General features: G+C 41.4%; 2 protein-coding genes across 2 annotated transcripts; one reads left to right on the top strand and one right to left on the bottom strand.

Annotated features, from left to right (window-relative positions):
* The first annotated feature begins 57 nt into the window (after window positions 1–57).
* Window positions 58–8,121, top strand: ADAL (adenosine deaminase like). Its single transcript, XM_048318074.1, has 10 exons — window positions 58–162; window positions 1,614–1,744; window positions 2,258–2,318; window positions 2,667–2,754; window positions 3,343–3,424; window positions 4,117–4,243; window positions 4,912–4,992; window positions 5,591–5,729; window positions 6,193–6,293; window positions 7,192–8,121. The coding sequence occupies exons 1-10, from the start codon at window positions 103–105 to the stop codon at window positions 7,381–7,383; spliced, it is 1,062 nt and encodes a 353-aa protein (XP_048174031.1). The 5' UTR covers window positions 58–102; the 3' UTR covers window positions 7,384–8,121.
* Window positions 6,099–16,674, bottom strand: LARP6 (La ribonucleoprotein 6, translational regulator). Its single transcript, XM_048318073.1, has 3 exons — window positions 16,398–16,674; window positions 12,081–12,273; window positions 6,099–10,979 (listed from the first exon to the last, which is right to left on the bottom strand). The coding sequence occupies exons 1-3, from the start codon at window positions 16,595–16,597 to the stop codon at window positions 9,909–9,911; spliced, it is 1,464 nt and encodes a 487-aa protein (XP_048174030.1). The 5' UTR covers window positions 16,598–16,674; the 3' UTR covers window positions 6,099–9,908.
* Between the last annotated feature and the right edge of the window lie 2,242 nt (window positions 16,675–18,916).

Here is an 18,916-nt window from a genome sequence, read left to right as displayed (position 1 = left end):
GCGCTGTGCAGGGGCCGAGGGCGGGCCCGGGGCCGGGGCCGGGCCGGGGCGGTGCCGCCGCCGAGCCCGGCTCGTCCCGCCCCCTCCGGCACAGGCGCCGCCATGGCGGCAGAGCGGGACTGCGAGCGGGAGCTGCGCTTCTACCGACGGCTGCCCAAAGCGGTGAGCGGCGGGGGGCGGCGGGCCCGGGCCCCCCTCTGGCGGCACCGGGCTCGGGCTACAGACAAACAGAGCGACAGACGCTGCTGCTGTCTCGGAGTTCTTCCCAAACGCGCGTTTTCTGAAGGCCTTATCCCACCGCAAAATGCAGTTGGGTGTTTGCCTGTCCGGCTTGTTTACAGACCCTAGCAACTAATCTAATTGCAATTAAATCAGTTGGGCGCGATCTTAATTTTCTCTTTCTGTCCTGTTTCCCCCCTGTCTGGCCAAGAAGTCTGGCTCAGATAACGCTTTTTCCCCATGTCCCAAGGGTGTGCCTTACTTCTGGCATATCAGTGCAAGCCGTCCGTAAGGGTGCGTGCGGATTTATCGGGGTTCATGTGCCGCACTCGCCAAACACCGAGGGCACGTACTCCAGCACAGAGCTCGTACAGGCAGTGCGCGGGGGCACCGGCAAACCCACTTCAGACCACACCATCCTTGCATTCCAGTGCTCCTTTTCACTAAGTTGCTTTTCAGGGTGTGTGTTTAATGTCTGACAGAATTCTGTGAGGCAATTGCAAGCCTGTGAAAAATATAAGATAGTTGTAGCGCTCTACATCTGGCTCAGTCACCAGAAGCTGTAAGCAGCCGCAGGTCTTGGTGCTTAGTTGGAGTTACAATTTCAACATGTTTTCCAACGAAAAGCTTGAAGTATCTATTGAATTTTTCTTTTCCTGTTGAGAGTGGATGTGTCCAGGGAGATGAGAGCTAGGTAACAAAGTAGATGCTTTGTAGATACATTTTGAATGAGTTGTGAAGGCACTAGAGACCTATTCTGTACGTCAGGAGCCAGGAGACAAGAAGGAGCAAAGGAGAAGTAAGGAATGGAGCTGAGGATCATAGGTTTGGAGCCCAAAGTCAGGATGTCAGTAGGAAATCAGGCAGAAAGAGGCCTCAGGCAAAGGAGTGCAGTTACTGAAGTTGCTGTTCATGGCAGTCTTGCTGCATTTCTGACATGAGTTTAAACTTCAGAGTATGAACAAAAGGAAGGGGAGTGAGTAGACACCTGATGCTCTTTTTGAACAGTGGACATGTATATTTAACTTGCAGCTGATGGGGAGAATTCTTGAATCCTTATTGTACTTTTCTTAATATTGAGGCGGCTGTTGGCTTCCTCCTCACCTGGGATCACACCCCCCCAAGAACTGTCTGGAGAGCTCTTTGCTGAGCTAGCTGTGCTCCCACAGAGACCAGTGCCAACAGCAGCCACCAAGTGAGAGGAAAGAAACAGGGCAGTTCTCAGTTGAACCAGTGCTTGCAGAAACCTAAGGAAAGGATTATTAGCCAAAACACAGATAACTGTTATTTTCAAACTCAGAGGAAACAGTGATGTAGGATATGAGAACAGTAGTACAAACAAGGTGCAGAAGCCATCCTTTTCACAAGTCCATAGGGTTTCTGTATTTCTGTAGGAACTCCATGCTCATTTGAATGGCTGTATCAGTTCTGCTACTATGAAGAAACTTATGGCCCAGAAGCCAAACCTTCAGATCCAGAATGGAATGACTATGATTGACAAAGGAAAGAAAAGAACTTTAGATGAGTGAGTATATGTGTGTGTGTAATGAACATTTACTGAGGGTTTTTTAATTAAGTTGAAAACAGAAATGTGTGACCTTACACACTAATGGCAGAAAAATACGTTTTTAAGTTTTACAGTATAATCTCATAGATTTTTTTAGTATTTGTATCTACAGAATAATTTCTTAGGTGTTTGCAAACTAAAAGGAAATCTCTTGTTGATTAATTCCTTCTTTAAAGAATTGAAATTTTTTACTTACATCAAGCACTTTTCAGAGGAAATTGTCTCAAATGGTTTCCTTTTTTCGAAACTTCATGTTTTCATTTTCCTTCAAAAAGCTTTGTGGTAATAACAACTTTTGTTGTGAATGCTTTGTTAGCATCTAAAATCAGAAATTGCCCTTCAGATGGTCTTTGTATTTCAAACTACAAGCTGGTTAGTTGGCTCCAGTGAATAGGTGTTTTCAAAATGTAGAATTTTTTTTTTAATACTCATTCAGTGTCTTTCCAATTAATTTTTTTAATTTTATTTTAGATGTTTTCAGATGTTTCAGATCATCTATCAGGTTACCACTAGGACCGAAGATATTTTACTGGTAAATTAATTAAAGGTTCATTTAAAACAAGCAAGCAATACACACAATCAGTTGGATTAAGAGCATTGGGTTCCGAGTAATAATATCAACAATATATGGTCCCTTTTAATAGAAGGTCAGAATAATTATTGTAAAACACCTGAACTCTCTTCACTATCCCTGAAGGAATGAAAAGTGCCCTCTGCGTGGTAGTATTTCCAGACATGGGGACCACTAAAAACACATTGGGCCTGAAAACATTGCAAGTGTTTCACAACAAAAAATAGCTGGGTCTTTTAGTTGTAAAGAAAAATATAACTAATTACATGTATCACTTTCATGATATCGAATACACTGTTACTTAATCAGATAACTAAAGATGTCATTAAAGAATTTGCTGATGATGGTGTCAAGTATCTAGAATTGAGAAGCACTCCAAGAGAAGAAAATTCCACAGGTACAGTCTGTTCTGGTTTTTAATTTGTGATCTTCTTGCACTATAAAACTTAGTTAAAGACTATGTTAATAACAAGTAAAGTAAATTTAGTTGTCTCAATAAAAATATACTGTAAATATGAAAGCTAATATTTAACCATGTAAAAGCATGTCACTTTCCTATTAGATTTTTGAGGACAAAAATGTGTTCATCATAAATCTGGTACCCACGAGATTGGGTTATTCACTTGATTATGATGTCTGAGTCTACTAATATTTTTAATAGCTGATATATTTATATTTTACTTTTGTTACTTCATTTTTTTCTTTTAGGTGTGGTTTAGTAGAAACACAGAAGTCCTATTGCGATCCTCTGGTTCACACAAAGTCATTTGAATTTTTCCAGATGCTTAGGAGGAGGTTTAGTTCAAATGTTTGTTTCATAGTAAAGCTATATTTACAGATAGAATTAGAATTATATGGGTTAGAAGACTATATGGTCTAAAATCAAAGCTGCAACATGAAACTTAGGAGACTTGAGAGCTGGCTCTGCAATATAATAAAAATAATTTAAAATATGTTTGTTCCAAATATGTGCATATGTTTGCAGGTATGACCAAAAGGATGTATGTTGAAACTATACTTGAAGGTATAAAGCAGTGTCAAGAAGAGGGCTTAGATATAGATGTAAGGTAAATAAAGCATGTGAAATACCTCTGTTTCAAAGTTTTGTGTAGTCTGATGCTTGGTTATGTTTGCAGAGAGGTTTACAAGCCATCGGTATAGGAAAGAAAACTGTTTTTAAACCAGATTACATGGAATGGAAACAGGAAATTCATATAGAAACCTGACTTTTTATGTCTTTTTTACTGCTAAAGAAGGAATCTGCGTAAAACCTCTCAGCTCCAAGACTGTCCATTCTTTGCAACATTTTCAGGAAAAGCAGTGTTTTTCATGGAATTGGCTCCTTTTTCACAGCTTAGATTCATTGCAAAGGTTTTGTTTGATTAGCTGTACAAGCAGCCTGCTGTAAAGAAGAGCTGGTCCTAACCAGCAGAGACGTTTCAGAAGGTGTGAGTTGTTGGTTGGAGGCAGTTTGCTCTCCTGTCTTTTATGGCCTCAGTAGCAACCCTTACTAGATTTATTTGTGAAAGCTGAAGAATTTTCATCCTTCATGTGTGCTATTGCATGTCATGGACCAACTTACTTACCTGTTCATGTCCCTCTGCACTTTGGTACCTTCATTCCTAGAACAGTTTCCTATACAAATACTCTTTATACTCGGCCATGAAGGATATGAAGTGCCATTTTTGTTGGTATCAGATCTGTTGAGCTCCTGATATTACAGCTTGTATATAGTTTAATACATGCATTTCTGTCCCAGGTTGTTAATAGCAATAAACAGAAGAAGTGGCCCAGCAGTTGCTAAGCAGACTGTTAAACTTGCTGAAGAGTTCCTGCTTTCCAGTGATGGGGTTGTAGTAGGACTTGACCTCAGTGGTGATCCCACTGTAAGTTTTTCAGTTTTTTGGTCTATTCTTGAAGATAAATCTGTAATGTTGGGTAGCTGCAGGTGGTTCTAACCATAGTTTTTTCTCACATGTTTTTGTCCAATGCTTGTGGCTAGCTGGAACGGATTGCTTCCAGGTTAATCCCTGTTGCTATAAGGGGCAGATACTCTAACAAAGAATCCTTAGATTAGTATGTGACTGAGGAAAGAACCATTGAAAAGCAGTGTTTATCTGGGAAGTGTCTGTATCTGAGTTGTCCCAGTCAAATTAACTGGATGGAGGCAAGTTGTCAATAGTTTAAATTTTGTTTAGCTGCACCAAATGCTTATTGTGTATTAAGAAAACAGAAGTATTTGAGGACTGCTGTCAAGCTGTCAAGTGAAATAGCTCTAGGTGGTAGCTGTGTAAAAGGTATCAAAATCAAGACAATTGGCTTATAAGTCTCAGGCATCGTCTGAGTTGCTGGTGTTTGATCCATTGGTCTAAACCATATGGCAGAGGGTTGGTTGACTTGCTGCATTCCAAACTGAAGTAATGGGAAAAGTGGAATAATTAAATGTAACTGTATTTGAATGTAGCATTTGGATATTGCTAGACTTCTTAATTATGGTAGTGACAGGGATTTTGTCAAATAAGCTGTGGAACAGTGATGTATTCCTATTTTCCAGGCTGGACATGGTCAAGATTTTTTGGAACCACTCTCAGAAGCAAAAAATGCAGGTCTAAAGCTGGCACTGCATCTTTCTGAGGTAAAAGGTCTTTATTTTTATGCTTCTCTGTAATTGTCATTTTGTGAAAATCTCGATGAAACTAAACTGTGCATTTTGAACTTCTCAGGCCAAAGTATTAATGGTTTGGGGCATTTGACAAGAGACAAGAAAACAAGGAGAAATCTTCAACCTTCTGTTCTAAATCTGAACAGCCAGATTATTGCTTTCTGTACTATACCTATTGTGGGTTTGGATGTGAAATTGAAATTAGTAGCATTGTAAGAGCTCCACTGCTTTCTTCCTGGTATTATATCAGGAATCATGTATGGTGAAATCTACACAGTTTCATGAGCAAAGAGCTCTATTAGCTCTGGTGGTATCAGTAGAAAGAGTTGGGCTTCTGCTCAAATGGTGGCTGGAGTTTGCTCCAGGGAGTCCAATAAATCTGAAGATAGTTATTTTTTCAGGAAATTAAGCAGGACATAGGATGTCATCAGCGTATTTGTACTTGTTTCTATTTCACTAACACTTTCTTTCGGATAAAAGATGCTGTGAAAGTAGAACTGAAAGTCCGTTGTAATTATATAATGTGCTGCTTTGTGCTGCCTTGACAGAATGTAAAATATATCCTCTCTAGGTTCCAAATCAAGAAGAGGAGACCAAGATTCTCCTGGGCCTGCCTCCTGACAGAATTGGACATGGAACATTCCTGAACTCTGCAGCACCAGGTTCAGAAGAGATAGTGTCACTAGTTCAGCAGAATCATATACCTATTGGTAAGGAAAACAATATTTACTGTGACTTGATCTCTGGCTATCAGAGCAGGATATGTACTGCTGATCTAGTGACACAGTTTGTCTCCAACCAGAGGTGACTTGGACAAACGTGGCAATGAGGCTTGCCCATAAAGGTACACTCGTGACATTTTTGGGGGTTTTGACACCTTTGTGGTAGCAGACAACAGTTGATGGTCTCAGGTAGAAGCAAAACCAAATCATAACTTGTCATTACTGTGCAAGACTCTGTGGTGGTTCTGTACCTGGTTTGCAAGCTCCCTGTATTTTATACTCCAAAGAAATTGATTAGCAAACTTTTCTCAAAAGAAATTACCAAAGAAGTGTAGAAAACCAAGGAAACAGCAGTAGTTGATTTTAATCTTTATTCAGAACCTTTCTAAGTTAATTAACATGTCTCTTGTTCTGATGTATGTCCTCATTTCTTTTTGTGTTTTTCCCTTAGAATTTTGCATGACATCAAACATAAAATCTCAGACAGTGCCTTCCTGTGACAAGCACCATTTTGGATACTGGTACAGCATGGGCCATCCTGCAGTGCTTTGTGTAAGTGTTTTGATTATTAAGCATGTATTTAGGCAAAGGGCCAAACTTGTGAAGTTGTAGAAGTCTTTCTCTGTTTATGGATCAGAGCTGACTTAAAATTTCTGACCTTGTAGCAAATCCTTTGCTTTTAGGAAATCATAATGTTCTGCTTGAGAAATGCTTGTAATTCAAATGAGAACTGCTAGTATTTCTCTTGGTTCTATTGTAAAGCAAGGCCTTTCTTCTGAAGGATAAGATGATCAGCTATATAAGCAATGAACTACATAGCTGTTTGCACACTGGCAGGTTTCTCTTAAAACACATAGGTCCAGTGCTTGCATGTGCACCAGTGCTTACCTGGGTGTTCATTGTGTTGGGTGAGAGCTACTGCATTCTCTTGATAGCTCATTAAGGTCTTTAAGCATTGAAGGTGCCAAGTGCTTGTGCTGCCATTGGCAGGGTTTTACTGTTATCCTGTTAGTTTAACCTCCATAATCCATATTATTGTCCAAGTGAGTGTGTGTGTATACACACACACACATATATATAATTTTTTTTAAGCATTGTGCTTATCTGGGGAAAGGGAAAAGAGGAATAAGGAGATCTGCACATACTGACATACCTTGAATATATGCAGCATTTGATAGCCATCTTTCTAGAAATTTTAGTAGGAAATCCTATTTTCTTAATAAATCGTGCCATCATTTTAAGACATTTTCTTGTATTTTTGAATAATTTATTCATTTTTAGTGAAAATAGGACAAATAAGGAATGAAATAACTATGCACAGATGAAAGAACAGTGGAATAAAATGTGAGACAGCAAGATAAAACTGGTCTGTATGTATAGAAAAAAACCTTTTTGATATAGAGGAACTAATTTAAATTGTTTTATTTCTTTCCTTTCAATTTAACTCCAGACTGATGATAAAGGCGTCTTTGCAACTGATCTATCACAAGAATATGAGCTGGTTGCAAAAACATTTAATCTGACTCGATCACAGATGTGGGATCTTTCCTGTGAATCAATCAACTATATTTTTGCTTCAAGTGCGGTAAAATCAAAGCTAAGGGAACAATGGTGTAAGCTGAAGCCAGCTCTGTTTGATTAATCAAACTGTTGTCCTAAATAGCTTGGGTGTATTAGTTGAGTTAATAAGCTTTTTTTACTGAAGTCCCCAGCTTTATTCAGACCTCAGGGTTTAAAACCCAGCCATAAACTGCCTGTGCAAAATGAAGACAACTGGAATGCATCCCGTTTTAGTGGGGACAGAAGTAAATGTTCTTTTGTAGTTGGGAAGGGCTCTCAACCAGTGACTAAAATGCCAAATGTGTTGTCACCTTGTTTCTCTTGAGCTGATATGACATTTAAAAAAATACTTAGTTGAAATACATCATCATAATATAAACATTTGCGATCTGGAACAAAATGAAGGCAGAGTTATTGGTGTTTAAAATATCTCTGTTGGCAGCATTCCGCCAAGCAGTTTGAATGTGTGGTGTGTGTTTTTAGGTACGCATTGTTTTCAGGTTTTGAACAGTTGATTGAATGTGAAGACAGAAACAAACTTGGGGAGAACGAAATATTTGTCCCAAGGAATTAGGTATTGTATGTGGTTTTATTGCTGTACATGTATGACTGAAGGTGCTGTGGATTGACTAGCATGTGGGGCTTTCTGCTGCTGCCCTGGGTACTGGTGGTGTGTAGGCAGGTAAGAATCTTTTATGCCTTCAGTAACTGAGCTGCTTGGCAAAGTGGTCTCATTCTTAAAATGCTTTTTAGAATTGCTGTTTGTTGTGTTAAATAAGCAATAAAAATAGCCACAAGCTCCATGTTTTTGAAACCACCACTTGGAGGTGTGCATGTGTGTGTTTGAACTCTACAGAGGAGAAGCAGGATTCTGTGGGGTGAGTCCCTGGAGCAGCCATGCTGCCTGCCAGCCTCTCCCCTGCTGCTCTGGCAGCCCCTGGCTCTCCCTGCCCTGGGCAGCCACAGGGTTCACTGTGCCCTCTCCAAACACCTGCCTGTGTGTTCTGGTAGTGAGAGCTCGCAAAGTCTGTGAATGTGCACGTGCTGCAGTTTGTGTAATGGGAGTCGGGAGGTCGCCTGGAGGATTCCATTTGTGTGCAATAAAAGAACCAGGAATGTATGTGGGTGGCTGAAGAACAGCACACAGAATTGGGATTTCTGTATGTAGGAGTCTGACTATGTGTTACTGCAGTTATCTACACAGCAGAAATGTTACACTTAGGAAGTTGGACAGGATGTGGACTTTCGGAATGAAGAATCACCATCTGATGAGACCTTTGTCATGCACAGTTCCCAAGCTGACCATTGCAACATGAAACCCTCATACTGTCCCTGGGCTAGTTTTCCAGAATTTAACTTTTGTAAGTAAAACTGCAGTTTCCTTTTTTGACTTCACATAGCATTATAGTTAATTTTAATTTAAGCACTTCTTGTTGAGCCTGCTTGTTAAATTCTGAGTTAGCAGTGACATAACCACTGTTTAGTTTTTAATATTGTATAAAAATGACTCTGACACACAGAGTGAAGCATCACCACAGAATTAACCATCATTAATGGGGCAGTGGACATTTTTTCCCTGAATGCAATGGAAATTTTGAGTAACCGCTGCTAGAATTTCATGTGGTATGAAAGTTAAGTTATCTATTCATGTGCAGCTCAACTTATTTTTGAAGTAAACAAAATAGATCTAGAGTTATTATTTTTATTTCCATGTGATTATATGGGGGAACACTTACAGAGTGGTCTCCAGTCCTCAGAGTCTTTACTCATGTCACGTGAAAATACATACTGGTCCTCTCAAGCAATACTGCTTTGGTGATGTATGTGAGAGCAACTGCTCACTGTGGCATTGGTTTCTCAGTTCCTTCTGAGGCAAACAGAGAAGTCTTCAAAATCTCAGTTCCTTATGATGAGACTGGGAACATTCCATAGCTTTTCATAATACAACCACTAAACTGTAGGTACACACTGCTCCTCAGAGTCCTAGCTTGGCAAATAATGTACTTACATCAATGATTTATATGCCTGCTTGAATATTTAGGTGTTTCAAAATAATACATTAAAAAGAATGGATGCAGGTAAGGGCCCTGCATTAGCTAAGTGGTTCAGCTGATTAAAAGGCTGGCACGTCCCTCCTGTGAGGCCTAGGGAGTGGGCGCTGGTTAGATTGGAGTGGAGACGGCTCTGGGGAGGATCTCATCAAGGTTTTTAAATATCTGATGAGAAGAAGTTAAGAAGATGGAGCCAGGCACTTCTCAGTGATACCCAGTAACAGGAAAAGGGGCACACACTGGTACTGTGTGGGTGGTTGAACATGGGAACACATCACCCAGACAGGCTGGGAAGTCTGTCCTTGCAGATACTCAAACCTATCAGTGACTTGTGGCTTCAGCAAAGGAGGTGGACTGGGCAATCTCCAGAGATGCCTTCCAGCCTCATCTGTTCTGTGGAGAAAATATGCAAATATACAAATGATAAAGTCTCTATATAAATACAAAAGCTTTTAAAATTAAATACTGACTTAACTGAGTCACTCAAGCGACAGTTTTTCACCAGGCTTGGTCACCAGCAGTTGGCTGATTTGTGAAACTGATTTTAAAGAACAGTCTATTCACCCTTCATAGCCTTCCTTCTTTCACAACCTTTGTGGAATCCTTTGGTGCCATCAGGACCTTTAGGCAGCCGCAGTACCCCTACAGGGAGACCGTCTGCATTTTGTATTTTCCGAACCAACATGGGACTGCTGACAGGACTCTTCTCTTGTGTCAGAGTTTGGGCTTTTCTTCTCTGTACCCAGGGGCTCCCAGAAGGCGTGATGCTGCTGTCTGAGGAATAATCTGTGTATTTCCTTGGAATTTCAGGGCTAGTGCTTGAGTTAAGCTTGCTGTCTTCAGCCAATGGTGATTTTTTGGTTACTTTTCTTAGTGAAGATGGACTGTTCCAAGGACTTGATCTGGGTGACATATTAGGACTCAAATGGTTGTTTGGGTGGATGATGGGGCTCAAATTACTCTTAGTATTTGTTGCAGTACATTTACGTCCTGACAGCGGTGATGTAGGATTGCTCTCTGGGTCAGAAGAGCTGTTTGCTGAAGATTCATCACCAACAAACTGAAGTTCCTCAACTCTTTTGTTAAGGGATCGAGTCTTCTTAAGGCTCTTGCTGGTATCTTCATCACGGTTCTTGTCTTTGGGAACTTTTTTCTTTGGTGGTTTCATGCCTATTAAGACAACTTTCATGCCGGTCTCTTTGTTTTCAGCACACATGGAATCATGAGCGCGTACAGCAGCTTCTACTTCTTCAAATTCTATAATTGCACATTCCTGGGTTCCCAGCTGGGTGTACCGATTGCTGACCCTCCTGATATCAGGTGGGAGATCCCTGCCAGGCTTGAGAATACGAACTGATGAAATTACACCAAAAGTTACAAAGGCTTTGAGGAGATGCTCCATTATCCTTTCTTGCGTGCATCCATTTTCTTCTTTGTTAAGGGTCTGCAGCTCAGAAATCATGTGGATGTCATATACCAGTAGCATCCTGGTAGGGACATTTTCACTTGGAAACACTGGAACTGGAGTATTTCTTCGAACCTTTTTGTTATCATCATTGAGCTCCAGAGTGTTTGAGTACTTCAGTGCATAGGCTGTGGTTCTCCAGTCACGGGTAAGGTGTTTCACCTTCGGGACAGACACGGGTTAAGCACCATAACTGAGCAAACCCAATCAAACTAATTACAGAATTCTAAGGCAGATGCAGGCTTCAGTCTACAAAGAGAATCTGGGATTTAAGTTTCATGTAGCAGACTTAGTGAGAAAGTAAACAGTTTTCCTGCTATAGTGGGCGTCAGTGAGCTCCTGTAAAGCTCATGTTCTGTTGAATCTAATGGAAACAGGAACTGGCACTAAAGCTCAAACTGGAAATCGTTACTACATCTGAAAGCCTGCTCAAGTAGTGCTTGGTCATTCCACATCTAGGCCTGAACCATGATCAAAATGCATGTTCTAGGGAGGTTATTTTGTTAAACTTTCCAAACAAGAAGTTTTGTCAAGTTTAGAACTTCCTTGTATTGAACTGATCTTTCCTCCCTCAAAAATTTCAGTCTAAAAAACACCCCAAACTTTTCAATTTTAATTAAATGTTTATAAAGAGTTTATCTGTTACTGGTATAACCTGTTTGAAATGGTCTGAAGAAATTGAGAGTGCCGTAACTTCTACACTGAATAACTCTGAAAAATGGTGAGATTTAGAATCTTGACAAAGTGTTTCTAATGTAATTCTAGAAATCGGTTACATACAGATTTACATAGGTCTTTCTAATGTAAGGGACAAAAAAGAAAAGAGAATAAAACTCACCTTAAATTTAAGGGACTTCAGTTACCAGGTACTTTATGCTACTCTTCATTTTTGGTTCTCTGTACAATTGCAAAGGTCAGGTTCACTGTCCCTTCTCAGAGACAGGAACATAATTTTACCAGGATTACCCAGCTATTCATGAGTAGTTGCCATGGAAATTAATTTTATCTAATGTCCTCCTATCTCCAAGAATGGTAATTCAAAAGCATGCATGCTTTTAAGCCAATGATTTCCCTAGCCCATCATCAACGAGTTCAGCAGTTAAAGTTCCGGATGAGTACAAACCTTACCATCATAGCAAAGCCAGGCAGGTAAAGAGAAAGACTGTACACTTGCCTGTATAAAAAGTTACTTTCATCTGTTCTACTGGTTTTAGATTCATCAGGCTTGCATGAGACACTTCAAGTCTTAAAAAATTAGCTTACCTTCTTAAAAGAAGTGAGGAGTTTAACACTGACATAGCCCATCTTATTTCTTCTCACGTGCTTCAGAAGGAAGGCATCTTTCTCAAGGTTCTCATCTGAGAAGTAATATTCAATCTGTGCTATTAACTTCTGGATCAGGTCCTTTTCTGGTGGTTTCCAGTTCTGGTCAGAGTCGTCATCATTTTCCCCACCACTGGAAAACAGTTAAATCATTTTATCAACAGATCTCTCTCTTCTATTAGTGGATTCACATAGCCTTTCAAAATGAAAGGGTGTAACCATAATACTGGTTCCAAGTGACTTTAGATGTGGGCGCTGGACAGGTATCACCCACCCTGCTGAGGCAGCAGGCCTCAGCTTTCCAGTCAGCATAAGGAGTCAAGTTCCTGAGCTCATTCCAAAAGCTGATCTCAGTAAAGGACAATGAGACATCTACACTAATGGCTTGAAAATGCTCTGCCAGCTCAAATTCTCCACCAAAACATGAAATGAAGGTGCACTGGCACTTGGTACTATACAAAATTCCTCCAGTGACAATGTTTTATTTTTCAGTATGAAGCTATTAGACAGAGGCTTGACCTTTATGTGCTTCATGACTAGTGTCACATACCAGAGAATGAATATTCCAACTTGATGCAGTCATGATTTCTTAAGCCTCTTCACTGCATGAATGCAGGAGCTGGTATCCAGGGACTAAGGACTGACAGGACTGTTGCACTTTTTACAGGTCACTTCCAGAGTGACAGAGTAACATAATTTGCAGTTAACCAGAGAGGCCAAACCTGCCAGCTCATGTACCTCAGGAACAGGCCTATATGCACTCATGCAGGTTCCTATGAAATCATTCTCATTTATTCTCTTCCCCTCCCATCATATTGTTGGGGTGCCTGAGCAAAATGGAGCACTGTTGAGCATCCTATTCACCAAAAAATACTGCAGCCATGGATTTGAGATAAACGTTTTATCATGTGCAGTTACAGCAACATGTTTGTTGCTGAAATAGAAATTTCCATTTACAGGTGACTATAATGGACAGGTCTATCTTAAGTCAGACTCATTTTTTCAAGCTGTTAGTGGTCTAGTTTTGTAGTGGGATCATCATGAAAGTTTTTGTTAAAAAAGTAAAATCATCCACTAAGTCCCTTAGACCTTGTAAATCGTGTATTAGTTTGGTCTCCCAGGTACCTCAGCAATGAAAAGAAGGAGCCATGCATTTCCCTAAAATTGTCTTAAGTGGCTTTTGCAGAACTTTGAAATCCTTAGGAAAGGGAGCAGGCATCCCACTGGAGTCCTGTGAGGCTGATCTGGCAGGGAGGATACAGCCTGCTGAACCCCTGCCCTGGACAGTTCTGTTCAGGGGGGATCGAGGCAGTGACCGCAGTGCTGCGGCCGTGCTGCCGTCTGGAGAGAGTACTTAGGTCAGTGGGCTCAGCACAGGGACTGTGCCCACAGCTGGGACAAGTTACAGCAGTTCTCTGGGACCTGGCCTTTTGAAGCTTACAGTGCATTTACTTATTATGGTTCTTCTGATGATACAGCAACACATCAGGTATATGTGGATACTCACACAATCCTAGAAGTCTCCCTGTTAAAACTCTCCCTAGCATTTAATAGGGTACAATTCAAAGCAATGACAAGAATGAGAGAGCAAGGCAAAGAATTTATGTTATTTGGCAAAGCCAGAAGTGGAGGATAATAGATGAAGTTATGATTAGGATGGTAAAAAATATCTAATGCCCAGCTATGGGTGCTGGTTTCAGAAGGAAGAAAAAACCAATGGTGTTTATTTTTCATTCATGATATTATCTTACCCTACTACTTCATTTACTACCAATTCATAATTAATCTGGGCACAATAAACTTGGAGCATTTCAGCCTTTTTACATATCCACACTCTGCTAGAAAAAGCTTGCCTTCAATTCGGGGTGGAGCTTGCAGTTGTTTTAGAGGATGTATTAGCACAGGTATTTGCAGGTATTTGCATGGAGACAAAAAGGGGAGTCATTCTTTGGAAAACAACAAAAATGAATTGCATATTTGCAGAGATCAGCACCATCCCTACCTACAGCGTTAACACACTGAATCAGGGCAAAACAGGCCTCATTTCACCTCTCAAATATTGGTCACAATTTGACCTATACACTATTTCTATGTTTGGCAGACAAGTCAGCTTTTACAAAATCTCATGGGCTTTTACAACAGCCCTCGCTAAATGCTGTATGGAAATAGCACCTACAGTAAATGCAGAAATGTGTAACTAGCTGCATATTAATTCATTCTAATGATCAACTGGTAGTACCTCTAGGGCATGAACTGTGTTAAAAAAGTAGTTGATAAATAATTTCAGTTAACACTGACAAAGAACCAAATCCTAGTAGTTATTCACAACTTTATTTTTTTATTCAGAGCTTTGTGATGACATGCTTGTAAAACAGAATGAAAAACAATCTTTTAACATGGTGACTCATCTGGCTATTAGTCACACAAGAAACTAAACATTTCTACGGAGAGAGCAGATTTTGAATTTTAAATATCAAGACTCACTATATATTGTTTGGATAGCGTTTAACCTTCTGAAATTTTTTAGCTGAGTCTCCAAATGAATAAGGTATTGTATTAATAAGCACTATGTGAAATCTAATTTATAAGTTCCAAGAGTGCAATCATTCAAGGGCAGTCCAAGTTTGTCAACAAAAACATAAATAGAGTACTGGTTGCCTACTGATGGCAAATTGTCTGCAAGCTTCAGCTGGAGAGTGAGATGGCTAATTCCCAGCAGTTTTAGATCATCCCTAATAATTTTCCAAATTTTTGTAAATAATTTCCTGTCAGATGCTGCATTCCCAAAAAGCAAATCCTTAGGTAAGGTTATATGTAAATGGCAAAAGCGTGTGTAAACACCATTCACCTACTTTTGCTGCGGAGCCTTTAGAGTTCTCTCCACGGTGAAACCTCTGGCCTTTCCTGGATCAGGAAGAGGCCATTTACAAAAAGGCAACTTCCACAAGAATTGAATATACATCAACACTGTCAGCAAACATTTTTGAAGACAGCACCTACTACAGAGGATTAAATAAGTGACATTGAAGAGTAGCTATTTTCTTTCAAAGCTTGAAAAAATAACCACTCTTTTTTTCTAGTCTAGGCCAGGGCTAGAAGGTCTTCACAAGTAATACTATGATAGATAACAAATGTAAATAATACCCTGAATTTTAAAAATCAATAATTGGAATGCAATACTGTAGACTGCTGCTCATATTTATAAAACTACAACAGTCGCATATGATTGTGGAGTAACTAAGCTGACTCAGTTTAAACACCTTAACTGCTCCTAGCCACACTCAACTGTTTCTGTAGTCCATAGTTGACAATTTTGGTAGCTAGAGAAAATTTCCCACTCCCCTACTGCCCCTCTGTAATTTAAAATGATACATTGCAGTTCATTCTGAGTCAGTGCTAGGTATGAAGTTAGAGAATCAACTAGAAACAGTAAATGTTCAAACAGAATACTGAACTTCTTGCTACTGTACCTAAATCTTTATGTGACAATTTATGACTCCATCTGCAGCTTCAGTACAAACCACAGGATGAACTACAACTAGTAGAGCTTTGTCTCTCTGCAGTTTTCTGGCACAAAAATCCTGGATGTTCCTTTTACAAGTAAGAGATTCTGATAGGCATCAAAACTGTTTCAGGCCACCAAGCCAACATTCCTACAATATATTGCTGAATGAAGACAACACTATTTGTGTTATCGAACAGTAAAATGTAGAGTATAAAGTGGTAGTTTCTTCTGCATTTCAGCTGGTCTTGATTTCATGTCTTGTTTCTAAGCTTATAGAACGAGTCTGTTTGTCCATGTCTCAGATAATTAAGTGGATATCCACGGGTCTACGCACTAAAAACCAAACGGACAAAAAGAGGAAAAAACCCAAACCACCAAACCCGAACACAAAACTCCAAAACACAGCTACAACTAACCCTCAAACTCCTTCTGTAAAAGGCAGTGGATTGGAAATGTCGGAGGCATCACAGCCCGGCGCTTCTCTCCGTGGGGGACTCCGGCCCTGGGCCCCGGCAGACCCGTCGGGGGCGGGTGGGGCGCAGCCCGGACGGAGCCATCGGTGCGGCGGGCAGCTCCCTCCCGGCCGCCGGGTGTCCCCGCTGGAGGGTTTCCAGCATCTCCCACCCGCCCCCGGCGTTGCATCAGCCGGGCCCGCTGCGTTCCGGAGGTGTCCGCGGCGGCCCCGCTGCTCGCTCCGCACAGCCCCGCCCGCACAGCGTCCCCGCCGCTGGACCCCCTGCCCGGGGGCTCACCTGGAGCGCCCGCACCGCCCCGAGTCCTCCTCGCTGCAGCTGGGGCACGGCGCTCCGCCGCCCTCCTCCTCATCCTCGTCCTCCTCGTCCTCCTCGGCGGCCGCCTGGACAGCCACTCGGATCTGCACGGGGCCGCTCCCAGCCGGCAGGTCCGGCCCGGGGGCCGCGGCCTCTGGCTCGGCCGGCTGCGGCTGGGCCATGGCTCTCCCGGTCGGGCTCAGCCTGCCGCAACACCAGCGATGCCCCGGGTTGCGACAGCCGCCCGGCCGCCTCCCCTCCTGTCCCCCCCTTTCCCCTCCCGCTGGGGCGGCACTCCCAGCTCCACTCCCCCGGCGCGCCCGCACGGCAACGGGAGAGTCTGACCCTCCTCCAGCCATGCCGCCCCCGGGCCAGCTGGGCTGCTGAAGAGTCCTTCTCCTTGACGGCTGAATAGGGACTGCTTTTGTTTCATCAGAAAACAACGGGCTCCTCACCGGAAAGCAGCGTCTCAGCTTCTCCTGGTACAGCCTTGGGGCTGCGCCGCTGCTCCCTGACCAGAGCGTTGCGTCTTATGAAAGTCAGGAAGGTTTCTCTGGGGTAAGTGTGGTTTAAATGACGAGGATGAGATTTGGAAATAAGACACACGAGTGAACAAGGACACGATTGAATACATGTTGGTTTTGTAGAGGAATCTCTCTATAGTTCTGCATAACTACACAGAACATTACACAGAATAAAGACATTTCCCTTTAAGAACTAATTAAAATAGAGGCTCTTTTCCTGGAACACTTAGGCGGTGATTATTTTGAATTTAAGATTATTGCACTATATTTCAGTGGACTGTTTCAGCTACTAAAGTGAAATTTACATTCACGTGCTAATTATTACAATCAAAAGCTTTTCAATTTACCGTGTAAATACTCATTCTTCACTCAAGGAAGATCTTTTTTTTCAATACTGGCCTTGCCCAATCTGCTAAATGATCTTTAAGTCACAACTTCATTTGTGGCATCCTTGTTTTTGTCTGTATTGCTTCAATATTTTCTTCTTAAAAATTTGGATGGACAAAAAGCAAGACTGCACTCAGGGCCAGTTATTCTCATCACTGTGGCAAACAGTCCTCATGAGTCAGTTTGCTGGCATGAACACATTCTGAGACTGCCCTGCCTCAGGCTTTGGCTGATTTTTAAATGTGCCTTAAGCAATAAAATATTTTGTTTATGAAATATGCTTACAAGCATCACTATCCAAATCTCTAGTTCTCTGCTAATGAAACATTTGGTAATATGTCTTGGGTGGGGCATCACTTTGCTATTTATTTCAGTGGACACAGAAATACAAACACAAATTACGCATTCTAGGAGAGAATACGGACAGGGACTGTGGGTCTGATTTTGTATGAGTTCATGGAAGTTGTTTGCCTCCCTGGGCAGGAACAAGGACATGAGTATGAGCAAAGAACTATTTTGTGCTACAGCTAGCCCAAATGATGTTTGAGAGAGACATTTCAGTTTATCTGATGTATCCTTCTGTCAAGGTTAAGGGAGCTTGATTTTATAGAAAAGGACACTAGATCCATTTATTTCTTTTACCAGTGAAAACTTTTCAAAGCACAGAACTGGCCTTTGGCCAGATGAAGACTGATGTCATTTCAAACACTGTGATGATTAGATCTGCATTGAAATTACCAGACTAATGTTTTTTGGATTTGTTTGTTTTGTTTTATTTTCCTTTTAATATAACAATGCTCAATAATGCTTAAATTCCAGCAGAGATAAAGCAGTATTTGTAACCATAGCAGAACTTAAAACTAAATGAATTAACGTAGACAAGTCCCTTAGAGGGAAACCCATGGTTCATTGGTACCCAGTAAACATCATAAACCTGTGAACCTCAGCTGCACAACCAAAATCTGCACAGATTTCTTATGGTGCGTTTATTGTTGGTACAGCATTGTTTACATACCATAATAAGAACCCCAAAAAACAACAAACCAAACAACCAAAAAAACACATATTTTGCATTGCTCACAAATTGTGCTGTCATTACATTATTCTTCTTTCAGCATTTCAGCAGATAGAAAATAAAATGACAGTACAAAAAGCTAAATCTGGAATATTTATTTGTTTGTGTGGCCAGGCATTGGAATAGATTGCTTAGGGAAGTGTTTAAGAGGCATCTGGGTCTGTGCTGGGTCATGTGGCTTGTGTTTTAAGGGTTACAGTGGCAGTTCTGGGTTGACATTAGGATTTGATGATCTTAAAGGTCTCTTCCAACCTTGATGATTCCATGATTCTGACTGGGGAAGACACCATGAGGCGATTCACAGCCCTTCCATATACTGACAGCCACATTTTGTTCTCTTCTTGATGTGTGCATTTAAAAACATCCACTATGCATCAGTGGAGCTCATGGGCTCCAGGAGCTGCTGAGGGATCAACACCAGGAGCTGGCAAAGGCTGAGGCGCTGCCCTCAGCGATTGTCATATTTTGTGACCAGTCTGTGCCCACAGAAGGCAACTTCCCGAGGCACGTCAGGA

The sequence above is a fragment of the Corvus hawaiiensis genome, chromosome 13, assembly GCF_020740725.1.
Source record: "Corvus hawaiiensis isolate bCorHaw1 chromosome 13, bCorHaw1.pri.cur, whole genome shotgun sequence".
NCBI lineage: Eukaryota > Metazoa > Chordata > Aves > Passeriformes > Corvidae > Corvus > Corvus hawaiiensis.
The sequence above is the reverse complement of the archived record's forward strand: the minus strand, read 5'-3'. Positions and strand labels throughout refer to the sequence as shown.